The 27,251-nt window shown below is 38.8% G+C and overlaps 1 protein-coding gene across 3 annotated transcripts; it reads left to right on the forward strand.

Moving 5' to 3' along the window:
• The first annotated feature begins 801 nt into the window (after positions 1–801).
• On the forward strand, positions 802–24,615 carry TMEM62 (transmembrane protein 62). 3 transcript variants are annotated; one of them, XM_072864851.1, is made up of 15 exons: positions 802–997; positions 4,584–4,695; positions 5,827–5,964; positions 7,088–7,133; positions 10,760–10,901; positions 13,000–13,124; positions 13,272–13,394; positions 14,245–14,400; positions 15,897–16,056; positions 17,703–17,816; positions 18,769–18,853; positions 20,450–20,554; positions 21,418–21,536; positions 21,850–21,920; positions 22,457–22,615. In XM_072864851.1, the coding sequence occupies exons 1-15, from the start codon at positions 809–811 to the stop codon at positions 22,479–22,481; spliced, it is 1,710 nt and encodes a 569-aa protein (XP_072720952.1). In that variant the 5' UTR covers positions 802–808; the 3' UTR covers positions 22,482–22,615. The 3 variants fall into 3 exon arrangements, with proteins under 3 accessions (XP_072720952.1, XP_072720951.1, XP_072720950.1); XM_072864850.1 differs by lacking the exon at positions 21,850–21,920 and having other exon boundaries at positions 21,418–21,452; positions 22,457–24,615; XM_072864849.1 differs by lacking the exon at positions 21,850–21,920 and having other exon boundaries at positions 22,457–24,613.
• The last annotated feature ends 2,636 nt before the right edge of the window (positions 24,616–27,251 follow it).

Genomic DNA, 27,251 nt, shown 5'->3' on the forward strand with positions numbered 1-27,251 from the left:
TTTTCAGCTAAACTCATGCTTAAGATGGTAAGAAAAAAACCTCAACAGTAAATGTAGACAGCAGTTGGGAAAACAGAGTTGCTAGCAAAGAATAACTTACCAATTATGAAACTGTACAGTTGCTATAGTAAGGTTTAAAATGGTGTATATGAAAAAAACATGTTCAAAAGACCATTAAAAGACTTTTTAAGTATGTCAGGAGCAAAAACGGAGTCAATTGCCTAGATTTATGAGCAGGTAGAATTATAAATACTGACAGGAAAAAAAAAGTGAATGTTTATATGCTGTACTTGGAAGAAAGCAGGATGAGACGCTCATCTCTTCGTACGTCTGTTTGTTGTGCCGACCGTTCTTGACAGAAGAAATGGCCCGAGGCCTCCTTACGGTGCATACTTCCCCCAAATGGCGAAAACGGCTTAAGGGCTCGTGCAGACCGCACATTTCAGGTAACGTTTCGGCCTGTTTTGTTGTAGCCTGGGCACTTCCAGGCACCCCTGCAGCTAAGGGGGCAGCGGGCGCCCTCAGAACCCAGGGCACGGGGGCGGCCTAGAGCCGCTCGCAGCTGCCCGGCCCAGGGCGAGGGCGGCCGGGAAGCCCCAGGCGGGTCCCACGGCCTCGCCAAATAAAACCGCCACAGGAAGGGGAGCGCCCACCCCCTCACCGCGCTGGCATCGGTCCTCCGAGCCAACCATAGACGAGCGGCAGGGGCGGCCCGACAAGCCGAGGAGGTGGCCCGCGACGCGGAAGTGCTGAAGCCAGCGGCGCTGCCCGGCGGCGGGCGGGGGGGGGGGCGGCCCGGGGCGGGGGCATGGTGGCAGCGCGGCGCGGGATGCTGAAGCTGGCTGTGGGGCTGCTGACAGCGGCCGCCGTGGCGCTGCTGCTGGACTGGTACACGCCTTCGGGGCCGCCGCCGCCGCCGGCGGGTGAGCGCCGCCGCCGGCGGGCCCCTCAGCCTGCCCCCGGAGCGGAGGCCGCCAACCTGCTGTGGGTAGTGCAGGTGAGTGGGGCCGGGGCAGGGAGGCGGGGCCGAGCGACGGCCCGGCGCGAGAGGCGGCGGTTGGCGCCGCGCTGAGGGGCGGCCACCCCCCGCTTCTCGGGGCTCCGTAGCGGCGGAGGTCGCTGCGCGAGCGGGCGGGGAAGCGGGGCACAGCGCTGCCGCCGGCGGGGCGCGGGGGGCGGGCGAGGGGCTCCCAGCTGCGGGGCTCCCGCACTCGGTGAGAAGCTGTGGCACCTTCTCCCGTAAACGTCCCCCTTTGCTGTCCCGGAGGCTCGCAGTCAAGCCTAAGTTACAGGTGTTTGGCCAGTTTGCTAGACTACCCAAAAGATAAGATGTGCGTGGTAGAAGCAGGTAATTAAAACTCACCTAATTATTACACTATCCTATATTGCATCAGTACCCGGTACGGTATTATCTAATATCATAGTGAGAAATCCAGGCTCTGCCTGTCCCTTTCCCCTTCCAAAACTCAGGAAAGTTGTGTGGCTGAGAAAATAGTTACATGGATTTTTAGCAATGGAAGGTCCTGGGCCAGTATAAGAGTGATGTGTGTTAGGTTAAATGTTCACAGCTTTATTTCCAGGTTGAACATAAAATCAGAATTAACCTGGCATAGTCTTGGAGGTAAATTGTCACGTCTGGGTGCTTCTGTGGCCTGTTTTCTGACTCTTCCCCCCAAAGCATTCCTGAAGCGCTTAGTGTATAACTAACTGCAAGCTGTGCACACACTTGCAAGTAATCGATGGCTGAGATGTCACAGGGGTTGCTGTGCAGTTCCTTCTGTGATTCAAGGTGACGCTTCTAACAAACAGGCTGCTTTTACTATTTTGCTTTTATTCCCAAACTCAAGGACACTTTGCCTAAATGTATTAGCTGCAGGCAGTGCTCTTACTGCATAAGCCGGTGTATTATTAGTCTTTTTGTTCTCTCCAACTGCTATGTATTTTCAAAGTCAGTTTTTCCAGTAATTTTTCCTTAAGTGACTTAAGGCTTATCTTTACTGCAGAACAGATTTCGAGATGAGAGATATGCTTGAATTAATATAGATAAAGCCCCTATCTTGAGTTGCTATCTTGAAGAGAGTCAACTACGGTAGCATATAGCAGCTGCAGAGCTATGTTGACAAGCACCATGAGCAGCTCCATACTTCTCTTGCCATGTTCTCCCTGGTTGTGTTACTTCAAGTGGAGTCTCCCAAGGATAGGTCACAGCACAGCTAATTTCAGACTTGGCTTTACTTTCAAGTGGTTACGTTCTCTTTCAGACCTGCCCTTTAACGGCTGCTTTATCATTGACCTAACTTGGAAATTAATCAAGCACTAAATCCAGCGTTGTGCCTGATGATGTTGTGGGAAACAAGCTTCAGGCTCCCTGGTGACTCCATAGGTCTAGCCTCGGTCACTGAACAGAGCTCAAGATGATCGGTTCCGCCCCCAGAAATTCCTGCCTTGTTTTTCCTCGCATCCACAGGACTGTCTCTTCTTAAATGGAACTAAATTGCAGTCTTTGTACTATAATCTTGTATTAATGGCTCTTTCACCTTTCTTATAGCAGAAATTCCTTTCTTACCCAGTGCCTAATAGGCACTCTAGTTCAATATTTGACAAGCTTACTGTTGATTTTTCTCCCGTTTCTGTCAGCTGGATGCATTCTACTGTTGCTGTAGGCCTTGTAATTCTCCCTCATTAATGCCTGCCTTTCCTGAGCCACATCTTCTCTAGATAAGGAATGTGGATGGTGATTTCTCCTCACCCTTAAGTGTCTTCCAACCCATGTTGATAGAAGTTACTGCCCATGACGCAATGAGAGAGGCCAAGTTTCCACATCAGTCAGAGGGAGGGGAAAGAGAGAAGAAATGCAGCAAGTGGGCTTTTACATACATTTTGGGAAATTAAATAAGAGCATTGCAAGCTTTTCCCCTTGCCCACTGACTTCCCTTTTATTGGGACATCTTTTGAAGTTAATTTAAAAAAAAAAAGGGAGAAGCTCTACTCCCAAGATCTTCATATTTAGTGATGACAGAAACTTAGTCCCAGCTCTCAGAAGGCCCGGGACACTGTAACTCTTAGAACTTACAAGAAAAGCCTTTTGTAAATCTTAAACTCACATCACAGTAGGGGAAAAAAGTGGGAAGATATTTGTAGAAAATCAGGCTTCCCAACCACTGTCTGCTAAAAGGTTGGAAACTTACATTCCCTGTAGTTATCAGTAGAAGAGGAGTAAGGTTTCTTGTAAAGACTTTTTGCTCAAGAATCTGGAGACAGCAACAATGGAAGTTTTTATTTTCTCTGATTGCTGAGATGGATGAATTCACAGGCTGAGGAGAAGCAAAATAAGATGATGTATCCTTGTCAATGACTAAATTAGGTTTGATGTATTGAGGTAGTTTTATTGTGCTCTTTGATTCACACTAGCTTGAATGTATCAATAAAAATGAAGTTAAGGTTATGTCTAAAAGTGTTTACCTCTTTTAGCATCCAATTCTGATCTAGGCAAAAGTTCCATATAAGCAAATGGGTAATTTTCCTAAGCAGAATTAAAAAACTGTATTCAGGCAATGTTTTCTACATATTCAAATGACTGAATAAGTAGAAGCTAAGGCATTTTGTCTCCAAAGTACTTTATCTGGATTTTTCAAAAAGGAAAAAACTTTACAAGAGCCAAGTTTATTAAATTGAATGTAAAAATTCATGTTTTTCCTTCTCAGTTAGTGATATCGTCAGATGGCCATGAGCATGTGCTCACTGGTTTTTGAGCATCAAATACCATTTGTCTAAAATGAGGAGGATAATTTATTAATTGATTGACTGAAGTGGAATGGAAAGTGGAATTGAAAGCATTCACCCGAGATTTATTTTGGACAGACCTGAAAAGCCACCATATTTAAAAAAAAAACAAAACAAAACAACTAACTTTTCTTATTCTCCCCATCCCACCCCATACGGCTCTTCTGATGTGAGGGCTTTGACTGTTTGGTTCAGAAATGAACAGCGTCTTTTACAGTTATGTACAAGTGGTATCATCATTTCTTGGGCAATCTTTGCCTTCATGGAATGGGATCTAAACACGCTCATCAGCTCCATTAAAATGTGTGGGAATGTTAGAAATCCTCCCACCCAGATACTGGAAATGTCACACCAGGTACGAAATTAGTTATCGGTATGCTTCACGTCTTAGGTAACTTTAACCTATTCTTGCTTTTCAGAACTACTTAATATTCTGTCTTGTAGAAAGATCACTGTGTTGCACCAGAAGCTCACAGATTTTGAAAGTCAACAGGCCACTTAGAGCCATCAAAACTTACTGTAGATAGCTAAGTATTTCCCCATATTATTGTATGCCCTTAGATTTAAGGAAATTTTCTTGATGTAAATGTGACTTTAGGGGTTAGAGATGCAATATCATATGCTTGCTCTGCTTTTATTCTCCCCTAGCCATCCACGTCTGTTTCTCCCTGTATCCCTTACACTGATACGAATCCCTATGACTGCTGTTATGTTGCATTCTTATGTATTTGGCTTTGCAGAACAACCCGGGCAGCAATAACCCTCTGCTTGGGACAGTGTTTCATTTTTCTCTTTTGCAGGTGTCAGATATTCATATCAGTAGATTTCAGGATCCCAAACGAGCTCCTGACTTCGAAAAATTCTGTTCTGAAACAATTGATATAATTCAGCCAGCACTTGTTCTAGCAACAGGTAAGCAATTCAAAAGTGTGAATTTCCTGTTGAATGCGCTGTCAAAGGAAGAGCAAATAAGCAAAATTCTAGGATCTCAAGAGAGAACTTTAAAACCTTAAGGTATCTTAAGCAATGGAAATGGAATTGCAGCTGAAGATAGACTGCTAGAAGCAGAAGAGAATAACTTCTCAACTCAAGAGAATTAGTTTTTGTTCAATGTCTTGAGTCTGACGGTGAGTTTAGTGTGTATTATATGTAACAAAGACGTAATTATGCAATATAGATATTGTTTTGCCAATATTTGTTGCTACACCTTAGTCCTTGCTAGCAGCTACCTTCCTTCTTGTCCTCCTGGTAGTGATTCTACATCATTCTTCGTTATTTGAAATTACAGAAGTGAGCAATGTCTCTGATTAGTCATGGAGAGCCAATTCCTCTCTGAGAACAATCACTGCTCATTTGTATGAAAATCACCTGTGAACTAATGTAAGATTCCATTGCTGGTTTCCGTTTGAACATATACCAAGACAGGTGAAATAAGCCTCGCCATTTCATTTGATAGCTTCCTATTGCTATTGAAATGGATTAAGTTTTGGCAAGCAAATCAAAAAGGCTTTGAGCCATTACTATATGCAAGGCTTTAGAATCTTAATGCTAAACCTGGATTTTTGTTTCTACGGAGAGTTACTTATCTGCTGCTTGCTTTTTAAGTTAAGAGTTCAGAAATAGTTAGCATTCATCTTTTAACTAGCAATGCAGGGAGGTTTTACTATATGAACAGAAATGGGAATGGTTTGAACTTTAATTGGAGCTTGAGGCGATAAAGAAGGTATGAAGTTAAACAAAGCTTCTGTGACTAGAATCTTCTGGTATAATGAATGCATAACAATTTTCTTTACTTTGGCATGGCATTAGTGAAAGTGCTGCAGTGACATGGTTGATAGATGTTTGAACAGGCTGCCACATCTGCATTAGAAGGCATTTACCCTTATAGTAGCCTCTTGGACCAGATGATGGGAATGTCCAGATTGCACACAGGAGGCCTGCAGCCACTTACACTAGGAGGCTTGGATTGCATGGTTGCCTAGTTAGAGTATTTGTGTAAGCTGTGTAGGCCTCTAGTTATATCTCACCTTTGTACACTTTCAGGTGACCTGACAGATGCTAAGACAAGAGATAAACTGGGATCTGAGCAGGTAGAAGTAGAATGGAAAACTTACCAGTCAATCCTGAAGAGATCAAGGGTCATGGAAAAAACCAAGTGGATAGACATCAAAGGGAATCATGGTAAGAAGGAAATGAAACATCTCTTTCTTTCCTGTGATTACAGAGCTGATTTAGGCGAGTCAGAATACAGAGATAAAGTGTTAGTACTTACTAGCATGTTAGTGGTGGTTGTGAGTCAGTAGAAGAGCTTGCCATCCACGTCTCTGCTCTGCTGAGGGCACACTTTGTTTACAGGCACTTACTGGTGTTTTAGTACCAGGGAAGTAAGAGTCTTCATTTATTGCTTTCGCCTGGCAAGTGGTAGAACATAGCTTCAGATGTTAGTTTCCAGGTCGTTAGTTTATATACCCCATCTTTTAATGGAAGGGCAAACTGTAATCTTACCCTACTGAAGAAGTGGTTTCAATTTACTTTTCATAGACCTTCCCCCACAGGTTTAAGTTAAAAAGTATCACACGTTCAGCAATTAAAGGAAATTTGGTTTCTTTTGAATAGAAAGAACACCTGGAATTTTGTACAGATCATAGTTGTCACTACATTCTAAGCATTAAAACACAAGCTAACAACCTTGTAGGCTATATAAGCCAGCTGTTACAGGAAGGGCAAAACTAGATAGCCTAGCACTGGGAGAAAAAAAAGTGCATGCTTTGTCATATACAGCCCATATATGACATTTTACTCCCATTTCCCTATCAGGCTTGTGTTACCAGCCTTAATGGAGAGGTGGACCCCAGTTGCAGTACAGACCTCCCCAAGTTGCTGCGTGTTTGACACATGCTATTCTCTGATGCTATTGCTACTTTTTATTTTCCTTGGATGAGTTAGATCTTACTTGTAGAGCATGCACCCAGTCCAAAAAGCTTCTGAAAAGCTTTATGGCCAAAGTGGAGAAACATGGTTAGCTTTTAGCCATTGAATGACAATTTGCATTCCCACAACAGCTTTTGTCTTTGAATTGAAACTTAAATGAGAAAACTATTCCCACTTTTAGGTCAACTGCATCAAGTATATAATGTCTTCTCTGCACAGTTAGACAGTCTGCTTGTCAATTATGCATTTAAAAAAAAATAGCTCTTCAGTGCCTGCTGAGACTGCTTTATCTCAACATTAGGAAATAAAATACAGAGGTCAATGATCAATTTGATCTGAAAGTTTCTTCATTTCCTTTTTCTCTCCCTTACAGATTCATTCAACATTCCACACCTGGATAGCGTTTGGAATTATTACAGGTACTTTTATTTACCATACAGATGCTGTTATAGTCACGGTCAAACTCACCAAACAATATTCTGTTTTCAGTTATCATATATATATATATACGAGATATCATATACATACGAATATTCAGCTATTTCACTGACTTTCCTATAGTCCAGGATCATATTTGCTATTCCCTTTGTCTTTCCATTGCCAGTTAGTAGAGCAGAATAGATTGAGAAAATAGAGAATTCTTTGTGCAGACTTCTTATCTCTTATCCCTCTGTGTTTTGTAATTGAATATATTGTAAATCTGCCTGTGTCTAGGAAATGTTCTGTGCATTTTGTGTTCAGTTTCCTCAGAACAGTTGTGTGAGATATTTCTGTAAAACTAGTGTTCCCAAAGAAAGCTTTTCCTCCTTAAAATAGATGAAAAAATAAAAAGAAAGCAAGAGAAAACTTCACTTTTTTAATGTTCTTTTTGCCTGCCCAAAAGGGCTTTTCATGTCATATGGGTCTAAATTTTATCTGAGCCATTTCTTCACATCTGAGTAATTTTAGAAAACTGAAAGTAGAGAAGCAAGAAGGCAGATGTTGATGATGGGGGACAAATGCTCTTGAGGAGCACGCTTGAGACTTAAATGTGAAGATAGGTGAGGAAACTTTCTCCTATTCAGCTGGTTCTTTTGCTTATACATTGAAAAGGTATAAGTTGTAACTTGTGTTTAACTTCTCGGTTTCTCCTGCCCTTCACATCTGAACACAAAATCTTGTCTCATAATTTTGGTGGTGCTTTCAGCTTTGACTCTTTGGAACTGGAGGAGGACTTGGAAATCTAAATTCTACTTTAATTCAGGCTCTTAAGCCATCCACTTTGGAATAAGAACACAGATTAAGAACACAGATTAAACTTCTGATAGTTTAGGTTGCTTCAGTTCCCTGTGCCCCAGCAGGAGCAGATACGTTTTCCCATAAATTCTGTGGGATAGGATCCTACAGCAGTTGCATTTGCAGGAGAACATGGAATTCACATGTGGATTTACCATGAAGGGATGAATGTATGGTGCTAACAAGGCTTTTGGATGCACTAGTGCAGTGCACATCCCTATATCTTTTGCCACAGTTGTGGCTACATGACAATCTAGTATCAGTCTTCCACTCTGGTTTAAGGCTGCTATCAGAGAGTCCTAGTGACACACATGGGAAGATGTAGCACCAGTGAATTTGCCTGATCATCCCTGAATTGTTGTTTGGCCTGGACAACCTTACTGTTTGGAAAGATGTATGGATCACCTGCCTCTAGTCCACACTGAAGATGCACTGATAGCAAAAGGGATTGGAAAGGATTAGGGTGGAATTTCAAAGCAATTTAGCCAACCTAAGAATTTCTAAGTCAGGCGAAAAAGTCTTTGCTTATTAATTAACAGTCTCTTGCTAAACAAATGTGTTCTTATAATGGGTTTTGCTTCATTATAGTCTGTCATCATAGCAAAATAAAGAAACTTTAATGAGATTTATCATACTTTCTAAGACTGAAGAAAGGCACTAAGAGTCCTCAAAAGGTGTTAAGCATCACTAAAGGCAGGACTGTCTTTACAGGAACAATTTTATTACTCTGATGCATTAATAAAATATAAATATTAGGAAAATTTTTAGTCAATATCCCACACTCTAGGAAGAGAGAAAGGAGATGGCAGAGTGAAATGGAGTCTTGTGGAAGCCTTTTCTTCTCCCCGACCCCTGCGAAGTTAAACAGTCAAAAGGACAATGTCTTTTTTTTTTTTTTTTTTTTTGTCTGAGCGACAGTAAGGCACCATCTGCTTGCCTTTATGTGATCCTGAACAAATAATTCATTCTTTGCTGTACACCTTAGAGCGCTGTAGCTTGCAGATATAAGAACAGAGGCTAGGGAAAACAGTTATTCAGCACCACATTTTGGTGTTCATTATGTATTAAAATTAAAGAAGGCAGCAGTTGTATGGAAATACATTAATATTTTTACACAAAAACATGGGTTCCTATTTTATGTCTGCAGCATGAGCAGAGGATGATTCAACTGTTACACATACTCTAAGTGGGACTAAAGGCAGAAATCTTAGGATTATGATACTGAGCTTCCAGTTTCTTATTGAAGTTCATGATGTTCATAAAGGTAACATTAACTTCAGAAAAAATAAACATTGTGAAAGGGTATTTATGGCATTGGAAGTATTGATTTATATCTGAAACTTGTTTTTAATATATTGGCTTTTATTCTGTTCAGGTCAACCTTTCTGGCAATTTTATTGTTTATTCTGATTGGTGGAGGAATAGTGATATGAACTGCTTTCTGGATGGCTGTGTTCAAACTATACTCATCATCTGAACTCAGGGATGTTTTAGCTTCCATATATCGTTCAGGGAGAATCAAAAAACCCAGACACACACAGACACACAAAAACCCGAAAGAAAACAAAAAAAATCCCCCCCAATTAAACCCAATAAGTTTTAGTTAATCTCAGATCTACTCGCAATCATTGTAGTTACAGAATCTAATTCTTAATTGAGCAATTTATTAGGTACCATTAGTTGGAATGTTATCTGTCTTTGCCAGTGGAAGATACGTGCAATTCCCATCTAGCATAAAGTATCAAAAGCACTTAAATTTTAGAAGTTAGAAAACCTGAAAATATCTGTTGTCAATGGAACGAGAGAAAGCAATGTATACATTCATGATTACATGTATTTATCATAGCCAATATTAGCATAAAACCATGGGGGGGGGGGAAAAGTGGAATTAGTTGACGTGTTTTAAGTCCTTCCCTGTTTACAGTTCTCTCTCAGAGTATTTTACGATTAAGATTCAAGAGCTCAATTAACATCAAGTAACGTGCAAAAGGGCAGCAATGCTTTTTGCTCTCTCCTTTTACTTTTTGAATGAAGAATTCTGATTACATTCCACAGGTGACAGGAGAACTGTTAAGGTTTGCTTTGTCAAGAAACAAAAAAGGGTAATAAGCAAGAGGAAATGCTGCCTTCTTTGCTATTTATAAGATGTGGTGTAGCGTAGCATCTCTGTTTTGGATCTTTTGGAAAATAACTGAAAAGGTTCAATATTTCTTTGGTTCAAAATCCTATTCCATTAGCCAACAGCTGATCATTCTACATCAGAGTAACTTAAGAGATCTCTAACAAAATAGTGGAGACAAGACTGATGTCCCTGGTATTTCTAGGTAAGCAAGGAAAAATTATTTTTGAAAAATTCTTTCAGATATGAACAATAAACACAAGACAATAACTTTTTTCCTTTGCAAATTAAGAGTGGTGTAAGATCCTGCTGTCCGATCATCTTGCCTATTAGTTTTGCATCATTTATGCTGCTGGCCTATCCTTTATCCATAAAACAGTACCATGTTGCTCAGGGAAAGTGTAGTTATGCTAACATGTTTTTTAAATGTTTGTGTGCTAACCTGCTGCTTGTCTTAACACATGACCCATGTAATGCATCTTCTTTGAAGTACAGACTCTTCAATGCCATTGATTTTTAAGAAGAGCCTTTGCTGCAGTAACAAGATGGAGCTAGACCTAATGCAAGAAATCTTGCACTTCTACTATGTAGGTCATTTTTGTCATTGCTGCAAGCTTTCCTAACAGCAATATTTCCATTTCATTTTGGCAGGAAATACTCTGCCTGGCGTAAAGATGGCTCTTTCCATTACATCCACACCACCTCTTTTGGGAACTATTCATTCATCTGCGTGGATGCCACACTCAGCCCAGGCCCTAAGAGACCCTATAATTTCTTCGGGATTTTAAACATGGTATTTTATAAGTCTTGGCATTCCATTTTGCTGGCTGTTTTACTTCTGTAGCGGTTTGTTTGGAGTTTTTCTTTGTTTTTATAAAGAACAATTGTCTGAAAGATTTGTGTTCATCTAAAAGAGTCTTTACGTTTTTAAGTTATTATGCATGTGGGACATTTATTTAGAAAAATGAATGTGTCACTTAACATATAGAGTATCTGTGTTTTCTCTCTTAAGAAATAATCCAGTACAAAAGTGTCAAATTAGACATTTTAAGAACACTGTCAGTAGTTTCTTAGCATTTAGCTAGACTTTAGGGATAATTTCCTTATATGCTGTAAAGTTTAAAAAAAAAAAAAAAAACAAACAAAAAACCCCCAAAAAACACCAAAAAAACCCCAGCACAAACCCCAAACTTTCTAATTTCACTCCTTTTTGCTTTGTTAGATGCTTTTTTTCATTACTATTACAGATGAGAGAGTTGCACTTATCAATGAAATAATGTGAAAGATAATGCTATAAAGAAATGTGTCATTTATGAAAGTGAGGTCTGATCTTCTGAGACCATAAAAATTACATGGTATTGTTTTTGAAAGAATAAAATTAATCCCAATGTTTAAATCGCATATCAGCTTAGATCACATTTTGCTTCCCTTTGATTTTTCTCTGTAGTTTGTTGATATGCTATTGTTCTTGAGATACTCTTCTGAAGTGTTGACAGAGTTACTGTGTTCTGGTAAACAGATGTCACGTTTTGCCTGTGATAACGGCCTCAACGAAAAGTAAAATGTTCTCCCTGTAATCTTGTCTAAAGGAGGCTCGACATTTAATTAAATGTTTGTAGAGCACTTGGTGATACTTAGATGAAAGGTGATGTAGGAGTGCCACGTACTGTTCTCATTGTTTACTGTAATCCATAGTGGGTGCAGTAGATTTGCAGACAAACTCTCAAGGAGCTAAGAAACGCAGTTGAGTCTAGAGCTCCTGACCTTGGCTGCTGTAAGTCAAGCATTTGCTTGCTAACTACCCAGCAGCAGGAGTCCAGAGAGCATCACTTGCAGATTTTTGCACAAAACTGAAAGTAAAGGTAGATACTTGTAACTTTTAAGAATTAAACCTCTGCCAGGAATCTAAAAAATAAATTAGGCTTGTATCAGTGATTTGATTGCATGACTTAGGTAAAATATTCTTAAAGCCCAAATTCATAAAGGCAAAGGAAATATAATTTCACTTAATAAGCCTGTTATATTAACCCAGAATGGCATACTGAACCCATTCTTTTTCAATATACCTTTATTTCTGTTTCCTTTATTCATGCCCTTCAGCATTTCTTTTCAGGTAGGAGGGAAAAGAATATGGTGGTGGTTCTCTGGGTTACCCTAAAACATGATCTGCAAAATGGTGAAAGAGTGGATTTGTCTTCTTTTCTGGTTTTAGTTTTCCTGCCTCCTCTATTAGCCTTTGAGATCTTATTGGTATTGGGAGTCTCTCTGGACAGTAAGTGGTTGATTTGATTTAATATTGGAAGTCAAACAAGTAAAGGAGAGAAATTTTAGCTGCTCTGTAAAGTGTTACTTTTGCTTAACTTAACAGTAATGGCTGAGTAATATTTTCAAGATTCAGCATCATAGTTCATCCAGTTAAATGACTGAAGCATATGGTGCACAGTTTCTGTGGTCTGTCGTACCTATAAAAGGCCATCTAGCAACTCAAGAGATAGTAGGGATGATAATTGTAAGGTAAAGGTGTTTGTAAAATCAACTCAAGCATGTCGTCTTTGACTATATAAATAAGCGGTAGAAAGGATAGAAATATTAAACGATATCTTTCTTAAATTTGCACTTTTCCTGTGTTCGGTTGCAAATAAGGTGTTTAGTAGCTTGTTTTCACTTTCTTTTTCCAACATCAGATTTTAGGGATATGTCTAGTAGGACAGTTTGTTCATGCACAGATCCCTGAAGCAACTGAGAGTATTCTCTGTTTAAAAAAAAAAATTTAAAAAAATTAATTGCATTCTTCATTAGTTTCTTTCTGCTTTCCTTTTGCTATTCTTTCCAAATAGCCTCAATGTTAAACAGGTTTGTTTAGTTGTCTTTCATGCACCTGCCCATTTCAGAATCAAATGAAAGAGCTATCTTTGATGGCAACAGAAGGTCTGCACAGCAATCATACTATCTGGTTTGGCCATTTTCCCACCTCAACAATCATCTCCCCAGCCCCAGGAATACGAACATTAATGAGGTAAGATCTTTCTTTTTTTCCTGTATGTTTTCAGTCTGAAGTACATTTCTTGCCTCTCTTCACATACTTGTCTGTCACTTTTCAGGTTTTCTGCAGTGGTATTTCCTTCCCACCCAAATAATCACAATTCTTATGTTCTTTTATTAGTTCTGCCACAGCCTATTTATGTGGACATCTCCATACAATGGGTGGGCTGATGCCAGCCTTGCACAGTCAACACCGTGGTGGCACTCTGGAACTCGAACTGGGAGACTGGATGGATAATAGGAGGTAAGTAAGCCCTATGTGAGCAAATTATTATATGAAGCCTACCTGGTTATACTGTGATTCCCTTTTATGCTGTTTGGAGAATTTGAAAGAAGCATTAGATCTGCCTGACTGGTTATTACTATTAATGCTTTTGAAAAATGTTTCTGTGTGTAAGTTTGGGATTCTTTTCCCTGTGTGTTAATAAATTAAGTAAAGTGATTTTTGGATTAATTCTTGATATTTAGAAATTTAAAAGAGGACATCTAAATGTCCATTTAGTATGTGTTTAGTATTCCAAGTAGACAAATAAATTGTAATAAAATTCAGCATCACTACTTCAAAATACCCATGCTCTGTACCAGCTGTTAGAATCTTAGAGACAAAAATAGTCTACCTGAGAAATGTTACCTTAGCAGCATATCAAAAAGTGTCTGATGCTACATGGAATGTATAGTAGTATATTAGCTTTTATTCTGCAGTAATCCTAAGAAAGATACTTCTATGCATACAGGAAGAGAGCACACTGGGGTCTTTGTCCGTAACTAGAGTACCTACCCAGACGCTGCAGTAATGTGCGTTATACTTAGGTGAACATTATGTTAACGAATTCATCTGATTCGTGTGCAAAATTCAACAGATCTTGACATTTGGAATTTTGAGTGGTGCTTCAGTGATTTATAATAAAACGAACCTGATCAGAGGTAACCAGCTGTACAGTTAATACAGCAGAGTTGGTTAATATGGGATCAACTACAGAAGAGAATAAATGGAAAATAAATCAAACAAGTTCTGTTTAGGAACTTGGGAAGCATGGGAATTAGCTGTGCATGCAGTAGTTTGTATCAACAAAATTTTTTTCCTTTCATTATAGGTACCGGATCCTTGCGTTTGATCATGACCTCCTTAGCTTCGCAGATCTTAACTTTGAAGAATGGCCTGTAGTTCTCATCACCAATCCCAAATCCTTCCTTTACAGCAGTTCTGCTCATGAACCACTAGTCAAAATTATTTATTCCACTCATATCAGGTACCCTGTAATCTCTTGATTTCACAATATATTTATATATTTTAATAGTTGGGGTCTTTCTTGGTTATAATGTACATCTATATTTATATGTATATACACAAAACCTTTTTCTTAATGCATATGTCCACTGTTCTCAGAATTCACTTTTCTCTGGAAGATTGTTCCTGAGAGCTGACTTTGTATCATGTCTGTGATAAAAGGAGATTATATAGTAGTAATTCATGTTTGTTTCATTTAAGCAGTTATTTCCCCTAAAGTCAGTTGAACTTTTTTATGTAACCAAAGCTGGTAGAGTTAGATTAACATGTAATCCTTGGTGTTAATCTCATGTGTTCACATTGCCTCTGCTGATTTCAGGATTTTGTCTATGTATTTTTCTGTGTTTTCTCTATTCGCTTCGGACTTCTTAGCCTCTTGTGTTTTCAGTTTTACATCCCTTATACATTAAAACATCTGAAGCATCTGCCAATTTTCATATTTGTTTTAAATATCTCCATCTTTCCATTTCTACCTTTTCTATTTATTTTTTTCATCTGTATTTCAAATTGCTATGCCTTTTCCAACATCTTACATTTGCTGTTAGACCAATATGTGTGAAATATATGGGTATATTGCATACACAGAATTACAATCAAAAGAAGTTTGCCATACTTTTCAGCTAGGAAGCAGTGTCCTACTAAGTCTACCTACTTTCCAGTTTCCTATTTAGAACCTTATCTGAACATTCTTATGATTATATTAAATATATGAACTGGTAGAATCATTCACCATTAACTATATGAGACTCCTTCATTTGACCGAAACATGGTCTGTAATGCCTTTTGTATTACCAGAAATGAAAAATTGTATGTGCAATATATTGAGTCTATATTAGTATCACTTTCTCTGAATATAAGCACTGCTAAGTGATACTACATTTGTTGGTATCTCAGATATGTGATACCAGTCTTGAGTTCCACTCCATTTCTCATAAATTCAGTTACAAAGACTGAGAGGTTATATTCTGACTAGCAAAAAGTAAAAAAAAAAAAAAAAAAAAAAAACAAACCAAAACAAAACAAACCCTAAAAACACCCCACACCCAACAACAAAGGACGTTAGAGAGAGACTGGCATTTTTTAATGAAGACATCTACAAGTATTTGATTACGTGTCTGTGTGTGCAGGAGGATGCATCCCACTTGTGTTAGCAAATGTTTTGACAGCAAGACTTCTAAGATTATTTCTGCCAGGACCTGAGGATCTCTGCCACTTTTTCATCTGTTCCACAGCCTAGTTTTCTGTTCTATTCTTTTGCACAATACCATACAGAACTTCTCTTTTTAACTGTAGGAAAGAGCTACCACGTTACAGATATTTCACCATTTTAATTTCTAACTCTTTTGAACTCTTAAGTACAAGGTAGCATAATCTTTAGGGACTTCTCTTCAGGAAGTAATGACAAATCTGTAAGTCCTGTAACAAACCTGTTTATTTTGCTGTTTATTTACTCCTTAGAATTCTGGCCTTCTCTCCTTCTGTTATTATCTCCATCAAAGTCTATATAGATGGAGTTCACTTGGGGAATGCGCATCAGGTGTCTGGCCCTCTCTATGTACTGAAGTGGAGCCCGCAAAACTACAGTGAAGGGTTCCATCACATAGATGTGACTGTCCAGGTAGGGTACCCATTGGCATTCTTTGCACTGAATTTTTATGTTGTCATGTCTGCTCCATCACTCTTCTGCATCACATAACTACGGACAAAATACATGATAACAGACAATATTTGTCTGATTACAAAAAACAAAGGATTTATTAAATGAAAAAACACTGACTGCTGAGCACTAAAACATTCATAAAGCATCTGGACAAAAGAAAGGATTCTTATTTTTCATGAGAAATATAAGAAGACATGACAGATGAGCAAGTAATTGGTCAAAAATAAATTATTTTGAGTAACAGCCAACAATTAACTTTTAAGGTTGGGAAAAAAAAAATCAGGCTTGATCAAGGAAAATAGGAATTAGCATCATGTTAGTTCAGAAGGCAAAGGAACTGGATCTGGAAGATTGGAATGCTGTCTTTGATTATCTGTTTTAAGTTCTTTTCATAATCTCTTACAGGCTGACAGTGAATATGGTTTCTGTATCCCAGAACATTAGACTTAACTGATATTAGATTACTGCGTGAAAAAAACATTTTTCAATGAATGCTTCTGTTCTTGGTACTATATTTTATTTTTGTACCTTCAGGTGGCCTTCGAAGAACTCGATCAGACTGTTCTAACATTCTGCACATTTGCACAATAGTAATGGGAAAGTCTGCTTTGTCCTGCTTGGTGGAATCCAGCTAGGCATTATTTCTCACAGGGCAAGAGCAATATTGCTTTTTTTTCTAATGGCCTTTCTGTACTGCCAGTGTTCTACCTCCTTGCTTGTTACTGATTTCTGTGATGCTTTACTTGGGAAAGCTGCATTTTATAAGTGGTTTGGTTTTTGGTTTTTTAATGATGATGAAAGCGTATGCACAAAACTGAGTAACATTTGAAGAGGGCTATATAGGCCTGCATAGCAATAGTTTGCTTGCAAATACATGCTTGTTATCAGAAAACTGAATGGGATTTTTAAAAAATTAATTTCCTTTCCCCTCCAGTCATAAATCACTATTACACCTAGTAATTGAATAGTTTTCAGAAAGTGAAGAGGATGAGGCGTTAACTTAAGTACCTGGAGAAAATATGAATACTCAATTGCTGTACGTTGTTTCTGGGATTGTCCAAATATTGTCTCAGCTGTAATTACACTAAACATACTGAATCCTTTGCTATAAAGAAACCATTTATTATGTACTGGAAGATAAGGTGTCGGTGTTGCACATGCAGAAATATCAAATTGTTGAATAAATGTAGCACTGTTATTGTTTATCAATATCAGTTTCTAGCAAATACGCCAGAAGAGAAGCACAACAAAGCTTCAAAATATTTTAAGATGGATTATTATCTAGAATTGAGCTTTTGGAAAACAAGTGGTGGTGGTGGCCAATAAATAGTCACTGTCTTCCACAAGTTGCTGAATCTCTGAAAGGATCTCCTTCATATGTAGCACTTTCAGATTATGATCTTGCAATCACCAATTTACTTGAAACTACAAAATTGACAGTAAGTAATTCTTTGTAGGTAGAAGTATTTAATACAGCAGTATGCCAGACATGCATGCATCAGTTGGATCTTTCCAGAAAAAGCTGCAATGATAATTAGCAACTTTAACTAGATATTTTGTGCACTACTGGTATCTAATTGCTCTCTTATTTTATATCAATCTAGGATGCTTCAGGAAGAATTAGCACGCGGGGTCATATATTTGCTATGGAAGAAAACCTCTCTCTTAGATTTGGCTTTTGGCCATCTGTTATTCTTCTCAGTGACTACTATGTTCTAGTAAGTACTTTCAGCAAAACAGCTGTCATTCCGTGTTGGTTTCCCCAGAGACTGCAGGAGGCATTTTCCTAATTCCTGGTGGACTTGAATGCACTTTGCTTTTTCCAGATATGACTCCATTGGAATTTCACAAATATTTTAAGTTTCCTTTCTCAGGTTGCACGCTTCAAACGTAAATGTGCAGCAATGGCCATGCAAACAGTTGACTTCCTGGATTTAGTCACAGTTGTCCATTTCTGGGCATAGGTATACACACATTTTGTGCAAGCAAGAAATGTAAAAGAAGCTACTGGAGATAGTAGAAAAAGGAAACCTTAAATCAAAGAAAACTTCACTGTGATCTGTTGCAATATGTGTACTGGGAAAAAGTCTCATATCAGCTGCTGACTTCATAGCTAGCTCTAGCAAAGAGGAAGGCAACATTCCCATTGTCTTCAGTAAGTTCCAGGTCATATCCAGAAGTGTTACAGCTCAGTATATGCAAAGACATGTCATAATAGTTTAGGTGCACTTATAGAACAACACAGGAAAGTCCACATGACTGTAGATAGTATCATAATTGGCTCAAAATTATTGTATTCGTTTTGTTGATCCGTAACCAATATTCTCCACAATGCCTTGAACTGCAGTTCTATTCAGCACAGCACTCCGAAAATGTTTTACATAGGAAGTGTATTTACCCTTGTTCAATGGATGTGTTTTATAAAACCTGCTTTTGAAAGATTCAGGTCTATCACTTTCAGCCATCCAACTGAATTCAAGTCAGTAAGATGCAAGTCCAATAACTTAGAAACTGTTACGTTTCTTTTTACTCTTCAGTTCAATGACACCATGAAGCTTTGAATATGTGTTTCAGTTAGAAATCTTTGTATCATTCTAGCAGTGTCCATAAGTCATGCTCAAAGCCAGCTACTACTCCAGGGCTGGCTTAGAGTGAAAACTGTCTTTTCAGGCTCGTGTGCTCTTTGGACTGATTGTGCTGTTTCAGATCGCCTTGCTCGTTATTTTCAGATACCTCCACAAACCAGCACTCAAAGGTATGAAACAATGTTTGTCTGTGGCTTTTAGAGGATCTAATTTTCCCTAAACTTTTTTTACTATTTATCTGTATGCTAACAATATATAAGTAATTGCGCTGTTAATCACCATATGCATTTTGCATCTAGTACTGCGGGGTTTGATTGCGTTCTCAGAAGCTGCTCTTTTGCTTTTAAGGGGACCCAGAAAATCTCCAATATATCAAATAGAGTAAATTAAAAACTAAAAACTTGATCAGGTATCTTTGTTTAAACAAAAATTCAATTAATTGAAGTCTAAAGGTTTCATTTAATTTTCTCACTAAAGAATCCAATGCATAGGGAAAGGAATGTTTTATTTTGTATTAGTTCCGTATGTGTGCTTGTTTCACTACAGCTAGCACAGAATTCTCTGTCACCCGCGTGGAGGAACAGATTTCCTTCTACAAAAATATTTTTTGTTAATCTTTGCAGAGAACATGAACAAGCTTGGGTCTTTCTGAAAATAATATTAAGACCAGTTCTGTCACAACTTGATATTTGGTTTGTGATAAATCTGGTAAATTAAAATTAATACTGTTAAGCTTGTGGTGTTTATCCTTTAAACAATTGTTTGAACCACACCTTACTAATGAGATTTTTCTGGAAGCCACCTCCCTTCCTATTCATGTCAGTGTATGTCCCTTCCTTTACACTCATAATCACGTAGCATCCTGAGGTAGCTACAGCAACTGCTTACACAGAAAAATAATAGATTTTTGGTTCCCTTTATGGAACTCCGCAGCTAAAAATGAGAAGAGCTAGCACTCTGTGATCATCTAGGTCCCTGTAGACCATGACAAATGTTTTACAAATTACACTTGTTTTACAAGTGAACAAATTTGTTAGAGCCGTTGATTTCCAAAGGTGCAACTTGCCCTCTGGGTGTTAATGCTTTGTAAGAAGGGCAGCCACATAATAGGTGAAACTCTAAAAGCTAGCTTTTATAGGAAGGCTCTCTCGATCTCAATCTATGAATTGTCTGCTTCAGTTAGAAAATGAATATTGCTTTTTTTGCTAACATCACACACTTGTCAGAATGCTGCCATTTTAACGCCTAGCCTTCATTTTATCTGAGTTGCTATCAGATCTCCCTAAGTAGATTTAATCAAAGAAAATCCAGTTAATCTAGTCCATGCTGACCTGCCCTTTTGGGTTTGCACAGTTACTGTTTTGAATCTCTTACTTTTCATTTAATATGAACTTTCTCCATGTTTTTCATTCTAGCTAACTTCATTTTCTGGGTATAGAATGGTCGTTCAGTTTTATTTACATACAGTAAGTGTACTCATTTAGAATGGCAGCTTCTTCTGCTGTTTTTAACATAGATTGTTACATTTATCAGTTCCTTACTTTCAGTTATCACAGTTAATAGTAGAAATGCATTCCCTTGCATTTGTTCTGTAGACGTACCAAATATTATTTTTCTATTTCTTATTTAATACCATGAGTAAATAATGTGCAGATTTGTTTCAGAAAGACCAATATTTTATATATATATATATATATATATGTGTGTGTGTGTGTGCATGTTGCAACCTGAATCAAGTGTATTTTTCTTAAATCTTGTCTTTTTAGAAAAGCCAGGATTACGTACTCTGACTTTATATTCCCTTCATGTCTTCAGTAAAACAAACATCTTCTATTACTCCATTCTGGTTCTGAATTTATACACCATTCTGGGTAAGTAACCTAAAGTACTGGAGGACATAAATTAGTATTTTGAAATTACACATCAGATCCTGCTGAAAAATGAGACTTCTAACATGTTGGAGAATGGGGAACATCTACTTAAGTTACAAAATCTATGTGGAACTTGAAAAGTTAATGTCCAAAGAGACTAAACGTTTGTTTGTAAGAGCCTAACTTAGAAGCCCTAGAATTAATTAAACACTTAAATTATTAAATTACTCCGAAAGCAAAGTGCGTATTTTTAAATTTAATTTGGTTTTTATTTATTGAGTAAGATCTGGTTGTACCTTGGTGTAAAATGAGTATATGGAATGTACGTTTCACATGACATGTCACGAAGACATCTCAGCTCTGATGCTAACAATTTTAGCTTATTTCTCCTCTGACAATATGTTACTAAAATAGCTACTTTCTTGGCAGTCAGTGCAGTATGCATAACATAGTGCAGCCTGTCCGTTTTGACTTCTAAGCTGAGCCAAGCTGGAATTGTTTATGACCGTCTTTCATATGTCTTACTGTAATTCTGGGAAAAGGCCAGCATTTGAAAGGATCTATCTTTTCACTTCTCTCGTAAGGAAAATGTTATATGTGGTGTTGAAAATTGTCACAGAGATTAAACCAACTTAAAAGTATTTTCATTGCATGCCACAACTCACTGGTGTACCATGATATTTTCACATCAGGAACGTTCATCAGATTGCTGTTTGTTGAAGATAAAAACATTTGGCTTCTTACTGTAGACAAGCAATAGAGGTCATTTTCCCCTGTTAACCACTTTGTGCTCAGGAGTACAAAGGGCCATGTCTATATTGTATTTTCTGATGATGCTGTATGTTTGGTTTCCTCTCTTTCAGGACCATGGTTTGTAGGTGAACTGATAGATGGCCAGGTGGGGGCCTGTTTTTCCTTTGGGGTGTTCGTTGGTGGTTCCTTCTTACAGGGCAGTCTGACATTTGTGGTTGGGATTTTACAGGTACATATTTATAAAAATTAAGGCTGACAAACTTCTTTCTTCTGGGATTTTTTTCTGATTTTTTAAAATAGTTTTATAAAGAAAGGAGTCTTGGAAGGATAGAGAAGATTAGTGGCCATGCCTGACTACAACAGCTCTTTCTTACCTTTCTGCAAATTTAAAGGGCAGAAAGGAAGGAGGTTGTGCATTATTTTCTCAAGCTTCTCTTTCCCTCTATTTGATGTTGGACTTTGGACTCCCTCGATATCTGGATTAGTGGCTGTCTCTACAGATTTACCACTCTCCTTTTTTTTTGTCCTCGGCTCACGCACAGGTTGCAGTGGTTGAGCAAGAGGAACCGAGTGGCCAGGGCAGCCCTTGCACACTGAATAACCCTTCAGATCAGTAGGTGTCACTCTCCAAGTACAGTCCAGTTTTCCCAGCAGTCTGACCTGCCTGCCCTCTAGTTTTCCCAGCTGCCATTAGTCTGAAAGAGAGGGTGTAGTTCATTGGCATTTAAGCCAGACCAAGCTAGTGTTGCCTCCTTCATGGTCCCTCCCTCATGCCAGTGCTAACGCTTGTCTGACACCACAGTGGGCTGGGTCAAAGAGCTAAACTGACATAAGGACCTTCCTTTTTTACTGTGCTAGTATTTTGCCAAGTCTAGCTCCCTGAACCAGCTCCAAGGAAGGTCAGATGCATGTCAGTGCCTCCCACTGCAAGGGAGTGGGCAGGAATGCTTGGCCTGGAACTGAGGCACAGGCAGCCACAGCTCTATCAGCAGCAGAGTCGTGGAAGCGCATGCTGAGATTCCAGCTCTGAGAATTGTACTCAGGCCTTAGAACAGGACAGTTTTATATGCTCTTCTCTTTCTATTCCCTCATGTATGTTACCCAGAACACTTGGCTTGCTCATTGTCTTTTCTCTGCTCTTCTTTTCAGATGTTGTTTTTCAACCTGCCATTAACGGCCTATCTGTGCTGGTGCCTGTTGCTGCGATGCCAGGGTTATAGCTTCTGTTCTCACATCCGTCACGTCCGATGTCTCATGGCTGTGCTTGTTCACCTGGCAATGGCACTCCTCCTGGCCTGGCAGGTCTATTCCTGCTATTTCCTGCTGCGAACCTATGGGACCTTAGCTTTCTTCTTCTCCCCAATGAGAACGTGGCTGGTGGCACTGACCTCAGCTCTGATTTATAAAACCTGGACACTGAAATCTTCTGAGCTCAGAACTTACATAGTAGAAATGAAAAACTGTCAGAGCTCCTGAAGTACAATATAAGTATTCAAAGTTCTTTGACTTAAAAGCTGTCAATGCACAGCCTATAGTTTTGTGATGCTGGAATTCCACACAGCCCGACCATTTCGTGGTAAGATCTGAAGCTGCACCTGCATTGCTACAGAGCTGTATTAAATAGTAAATGTATAACAATATGTATATATACTTTTATTGTATTATACATATGCAATATACTGTATAATACATGTTATATAATACGGTTATACATTATTCATTAATACAGTAAACTGTATAATAAACTATAATAGGGGGTTTTGTGATACAGAAGATAGATATGTCTGTATGGATCACAAATGGAAATGTTTGCTCATTACTACTGTGAATGGAAAAATATTTTTAATTTATTAAATTCTTGATTTTTATAATGCTGGGAAAAATTAGCATAGATCTTGATAATGAGCTCCAGGACTTGTGCTTAACTTTGCTTTTTACTTCAAGATTTACATATATTTTTACAAGACTAGACCAGATGTCTTTATGAAGTAATGGTTATTGCAGAGGTGCTGTGGTGGCCTTCACAGGAAGAGTCCTATGCTTATACACTTTTCTCAGTTCATAATGCTATTTATGAGCAGTTTATAGGCTGTGAGGTGCGTATATGTGTATTTGTGTTTATATTTACCCGAGTCATGGCCTGTTGGTCTTGTCCTGGGAGTGCTCGCTCATTACCATGCGCTCTTTCTCTGGGAGGAAGTAGTTATGTTTTCCACTGTTGAGGTCGCCAATTTTCCCACACTTGACCAGTGAAAGGAAAGTGAATGATCCATGTTGCTGGGATTCCCAGCTGTAGTCAGAGTTCAGCTCTAAAGCAAAGAATGGAGACAATGTCCTCAAGACGGGAGAGCCAGAAGGAATCGTGTGGTCTGATGCCTATGTCTGTAAGCGGGCATGTATTCAGGGCTGTATTCTGGGTCGCAGTCAAATGTGCCAAAGAGTGATCTAGGAAAACTCACTTCTTTGTTTTCAGTTTTTCTAAGTCTAAAAATGATAGAACAGTTACATTTATGAAGAATGTGATGATCCAGAGCCAAGAGAGCTGAGGTACCTTTATGTGTAAAGTAAGAACGCTGTCCTGCTTCACAAGACTGCTGTGAGTGGAATATTTAAAATAAGTTACTTTAAAACTACCTAAAGTATTTATGGCTCCTCAAGAAGAAGGAGTAGCAGCTTATTTATGGCACCTTAGAAAAAAACAGCAATGACTGTAGTAGAACATACAGGAAAAGAAATTGAATTGGAAGAAAATATTGATTACCATTAAGACTTTTTGTTATTTCTAAAGGATGACAGTTTTCCAATTCCTTAATTCCTGTTCCTCAATGATTGATGAAATAATAGGAAAAAGAGAGTAACAGTTCTCATTTGCATAAGTTAAATACACTGTTAAAGAGAACAGAGAATGTCATTTCTTGCTACATAAGTTTGTTTTGCAAAGCTGTTAGAAAACCAAAGAGGCAGGGCACTAAATTTACTTGAGAAACACTACTGAAAAATTAATAATAAAACTGACTTTTCAGAATTAAATTACTTTTATGTGATCAGGGAGCATAAGAAGTGGCAATAAAATACTTCATATCTATACCCTGTGACAAGACCCTGTTCTGAAATTATACTTTTTTTTTTTGTTGTGGTGGTAGCAGCTGATTGCAATGTAATCAAATCTCAATGTAATAAAATGTCTATGGACTTAAAAATCTTACAGTCTGTCAAATACTTACTTTTTGGCTCCATGGGATGTGTTTTGTAGATGGATGGAATTCTGTTAAGAATCCCTCAATGCTATTCTTTGTGTGGCGAGCAAAGATGTTTTATTTGTAGATGTGCTATCCCTGGCTCCAAGGACTCAAATAAGAATCACTGCTCTGAAACGTGGTTGAAGTGTGAATTATATATGTATGTGGGAATGATGTAATAAATTTTGAGAGAAAGGGACTATCCTACTGCCCTGGTATCACAGTGAAGAGCACACTGTAGAAACTTAGAACTCTACGCTGCATAGGAAGCACCTCTTAGCTCATGCTCCACAGCTATTGCAGCTTTTTGTTGCCTAACAGACAAGTAAAACTTACTTTGTCTCACGTTAATTCAGATCTTCTCCTTCTTAAACAGTTTTCCAATATTCTAAAACCATAGCAGGAAAATATCAACTTTCCTCCTTGAGCTGTACACTTTAAGACAGGAAGACTTTATTTACCAATACCTTCTTAAAAGCTTTTTAATTCTTTATATCTCATCAGGCTGAAAGTTCTTAGAAGCACAGACTAGGACCTAGCCTCTAATTTAGCTGTCCTTATCCGATAGGCAAGTGGTTGCCCAGGTTAACTATGAGTAACAAAAATCATAATACAGTATGTTTTCCCTTAAAATTCAAACAAAATAAATTGGTTTCATAAAATACAGCCCATCTCCTAGACCACATCACCAGTCACTTAAATGAACCAGTGATAACTGGACAAACCTCTGACAACTAGGCAGATACTATGACAGATCTGCAAGCCACCCAACAAAGAAAACTGCATTTGCTCCTCTGTTGGCCTGTGGTGCCTAGAAGGCACAAATCAACAGAGTGGACTGAAGCAAGACATTCCAGTGATAACAGGCCCTGTGTTGTCCTGATGAATTGCCTGGGTTTGGTCCTCTTTCAAAATTAAGCTCTTCTGCTCACTGAAAGGCAGCATTTCTACTGAGAAGATAACACAATATTGTGCTGTAATGTATTTTAGCATTTACGTCAATTGGCATCTGTGTAAGATCTCTCATAGTGTTATATGGTTTATTACATATTTTTCCAGTTTATGGATGAAAAGATTTTATTTATTAACTTTTTACTTGAACAGAAGCAAATGGCTTTGGCATTCATTACTTCTGGCATATAGTTCTCTTTCTTTTAAAATAGTACTGCATGGCTGTTTCAGGTTAAGCATGAAATTACAGAGGTTTTCTGAAGTCCGGAGTCTCCTTTTCAAGCTGTTCATTAGGAGGACAAATCTGAGCTATATGAAGTGAGCAAAGCAAGTGGCAGATTGTGGAACCAGGCTGCTGAAGTACTTTACATACTGCTGGCAGACATTACTATGATCTGTGACAAATCAATCTTTCATAGTATAAATGCTTCTATTACAATACTCTGCAGGGTTTGTTGGTTTGGTTTGGTTTTTTTTAATCTGCATGGAGGAGGTCCTTTAAAATACTTAATTCCCATTTGAAACTACTCTAAAAGGACACTTGAAATGACTATTTGGAAAGAAAAAAAAATTCTGAGAATGTCTTCCAAATACATTTTGTTATCTTTTTTTTTAAAGTCTCTTAGAAAAAGGCACGTGTAATTTTTCATGCTGCTGCTTGCTTATGAAGGAATTCTTGTGTTCATTGGTGAATTACATCCAAGATGCTGTGAAATGCATAACATAAACTAGGAAAAAGAGAGAAGATTCTTTTACGTGTGTTACCCTCAAGTGCTCTGAGGGCTGAGCAAAACTTGCAGAGGGAAGTTCCCAGGGGAATGCCATTGCCATGCATAATTTCCTATAACTGTCATCAGTGAAGGCCTGTCCAATCCAGTGATCCCAATAAAGAGATCGTGGCATCCAGTATAGTGGAAAATGCAAGGATGGGCGGGGGGGGGAGAGGCTTTTTCCATGTGCTTTTCCTGCTATCTTTATAGCATACTAAAAAAATAATAACAATACAAAAAAAAGCCAAACCAAAACAAAACAAAAACCACAGTTACAAAAGTTCAAAGAGAAAGAACCCCTTTCTGGAGCTGGCAGAGGCAGAGGTGATAGACAGCTGCCTGCAGGGCACTGAAGGCTCACTCAGGCTGCCTGGCCCGAGGACACGGAACAGGCTGTTCCAGTTTGAAATGCTCATTGCTGCCCATGCAGCTTTCCAGTGGGATTGTTATTGCCGAAAGAGAGATGTAGGTATTACTCTGGGGGAGTGGGACATAAAGGCAGCTCCATCCCAGCAAGAAAAGCACCAGCAGACAGTGTCCTGCCCTCCCCCAGTCACCCCCAGAACCAGGAGAAAGTCCAAATGTGCTGGCTCCTGTCCAAACATCACCCCATCTGAGCCTGGTCCTTGGCCCTTTACTTTCCCTTCCCACATTCCCCAGCCTGGGAGGCAAAGGAAAGCAAGCAGGGGCTGATGGGGTGAGGAAGGCTCCTTCTTGCAGAGGAGTAGGGACTGAGGGAAGGTCTCAGAGATATAGAGAAGCCAGTCCAAGAAGGGGATGGAGCAGAGGAGGGTAGAGCCATAGCCCCACAAAACCTTACTGCCTTCTCTCACTGTTTGCCCTCAGACAGTCTCCTATAAAAATAAATTGCACCTCCCTTGCATAAACACTTGCATAAACACTGCTTTGCTACTTCGTACTTTCAGTTTTCTTTCAACAGTGCTGACCTGTTCAGCCACCCTCTTGCCACCACTCAACCCAGAG

This window comes from Ciconia boyciana, chromosome 6, assembly GCF_034638445.1.
Source record: "Ciconia boyciana chromosome 6, ASM3463844v1, whole genome shotgun sequence".
Lineage (NCBI taxonomy): Eukaryota > Metazoa > Chordata > Aves > Ciconiiformes > Ciconiidae > Ciconia > Ciconia boyciana.

Bases quoted from the DNA above. Each gene is read 5' to 3' on its own strand.
- TMEM62 (XM_072864849.1), top strand. From the start codon at position 809: ATGGTGGCAGCGCGGCGCGGGATGCTGAAGCTGGCTGTGGGGCTGCTG. The intron at 4,696-5,826 runs GTAAGCAATTCA...GTACACTTTCAG, and splicing joins AGCACTTGTTCTAGCAACAG to GTGACCTGACAGATGCTAAG. The intron at 21,537-22,456 runs GTACATATTTAT...TCTTCTTTTCAG, and splicing joins TTGTGGTTGGGATTTTACAG to ATGTTGTTTTTCAACCTGCC.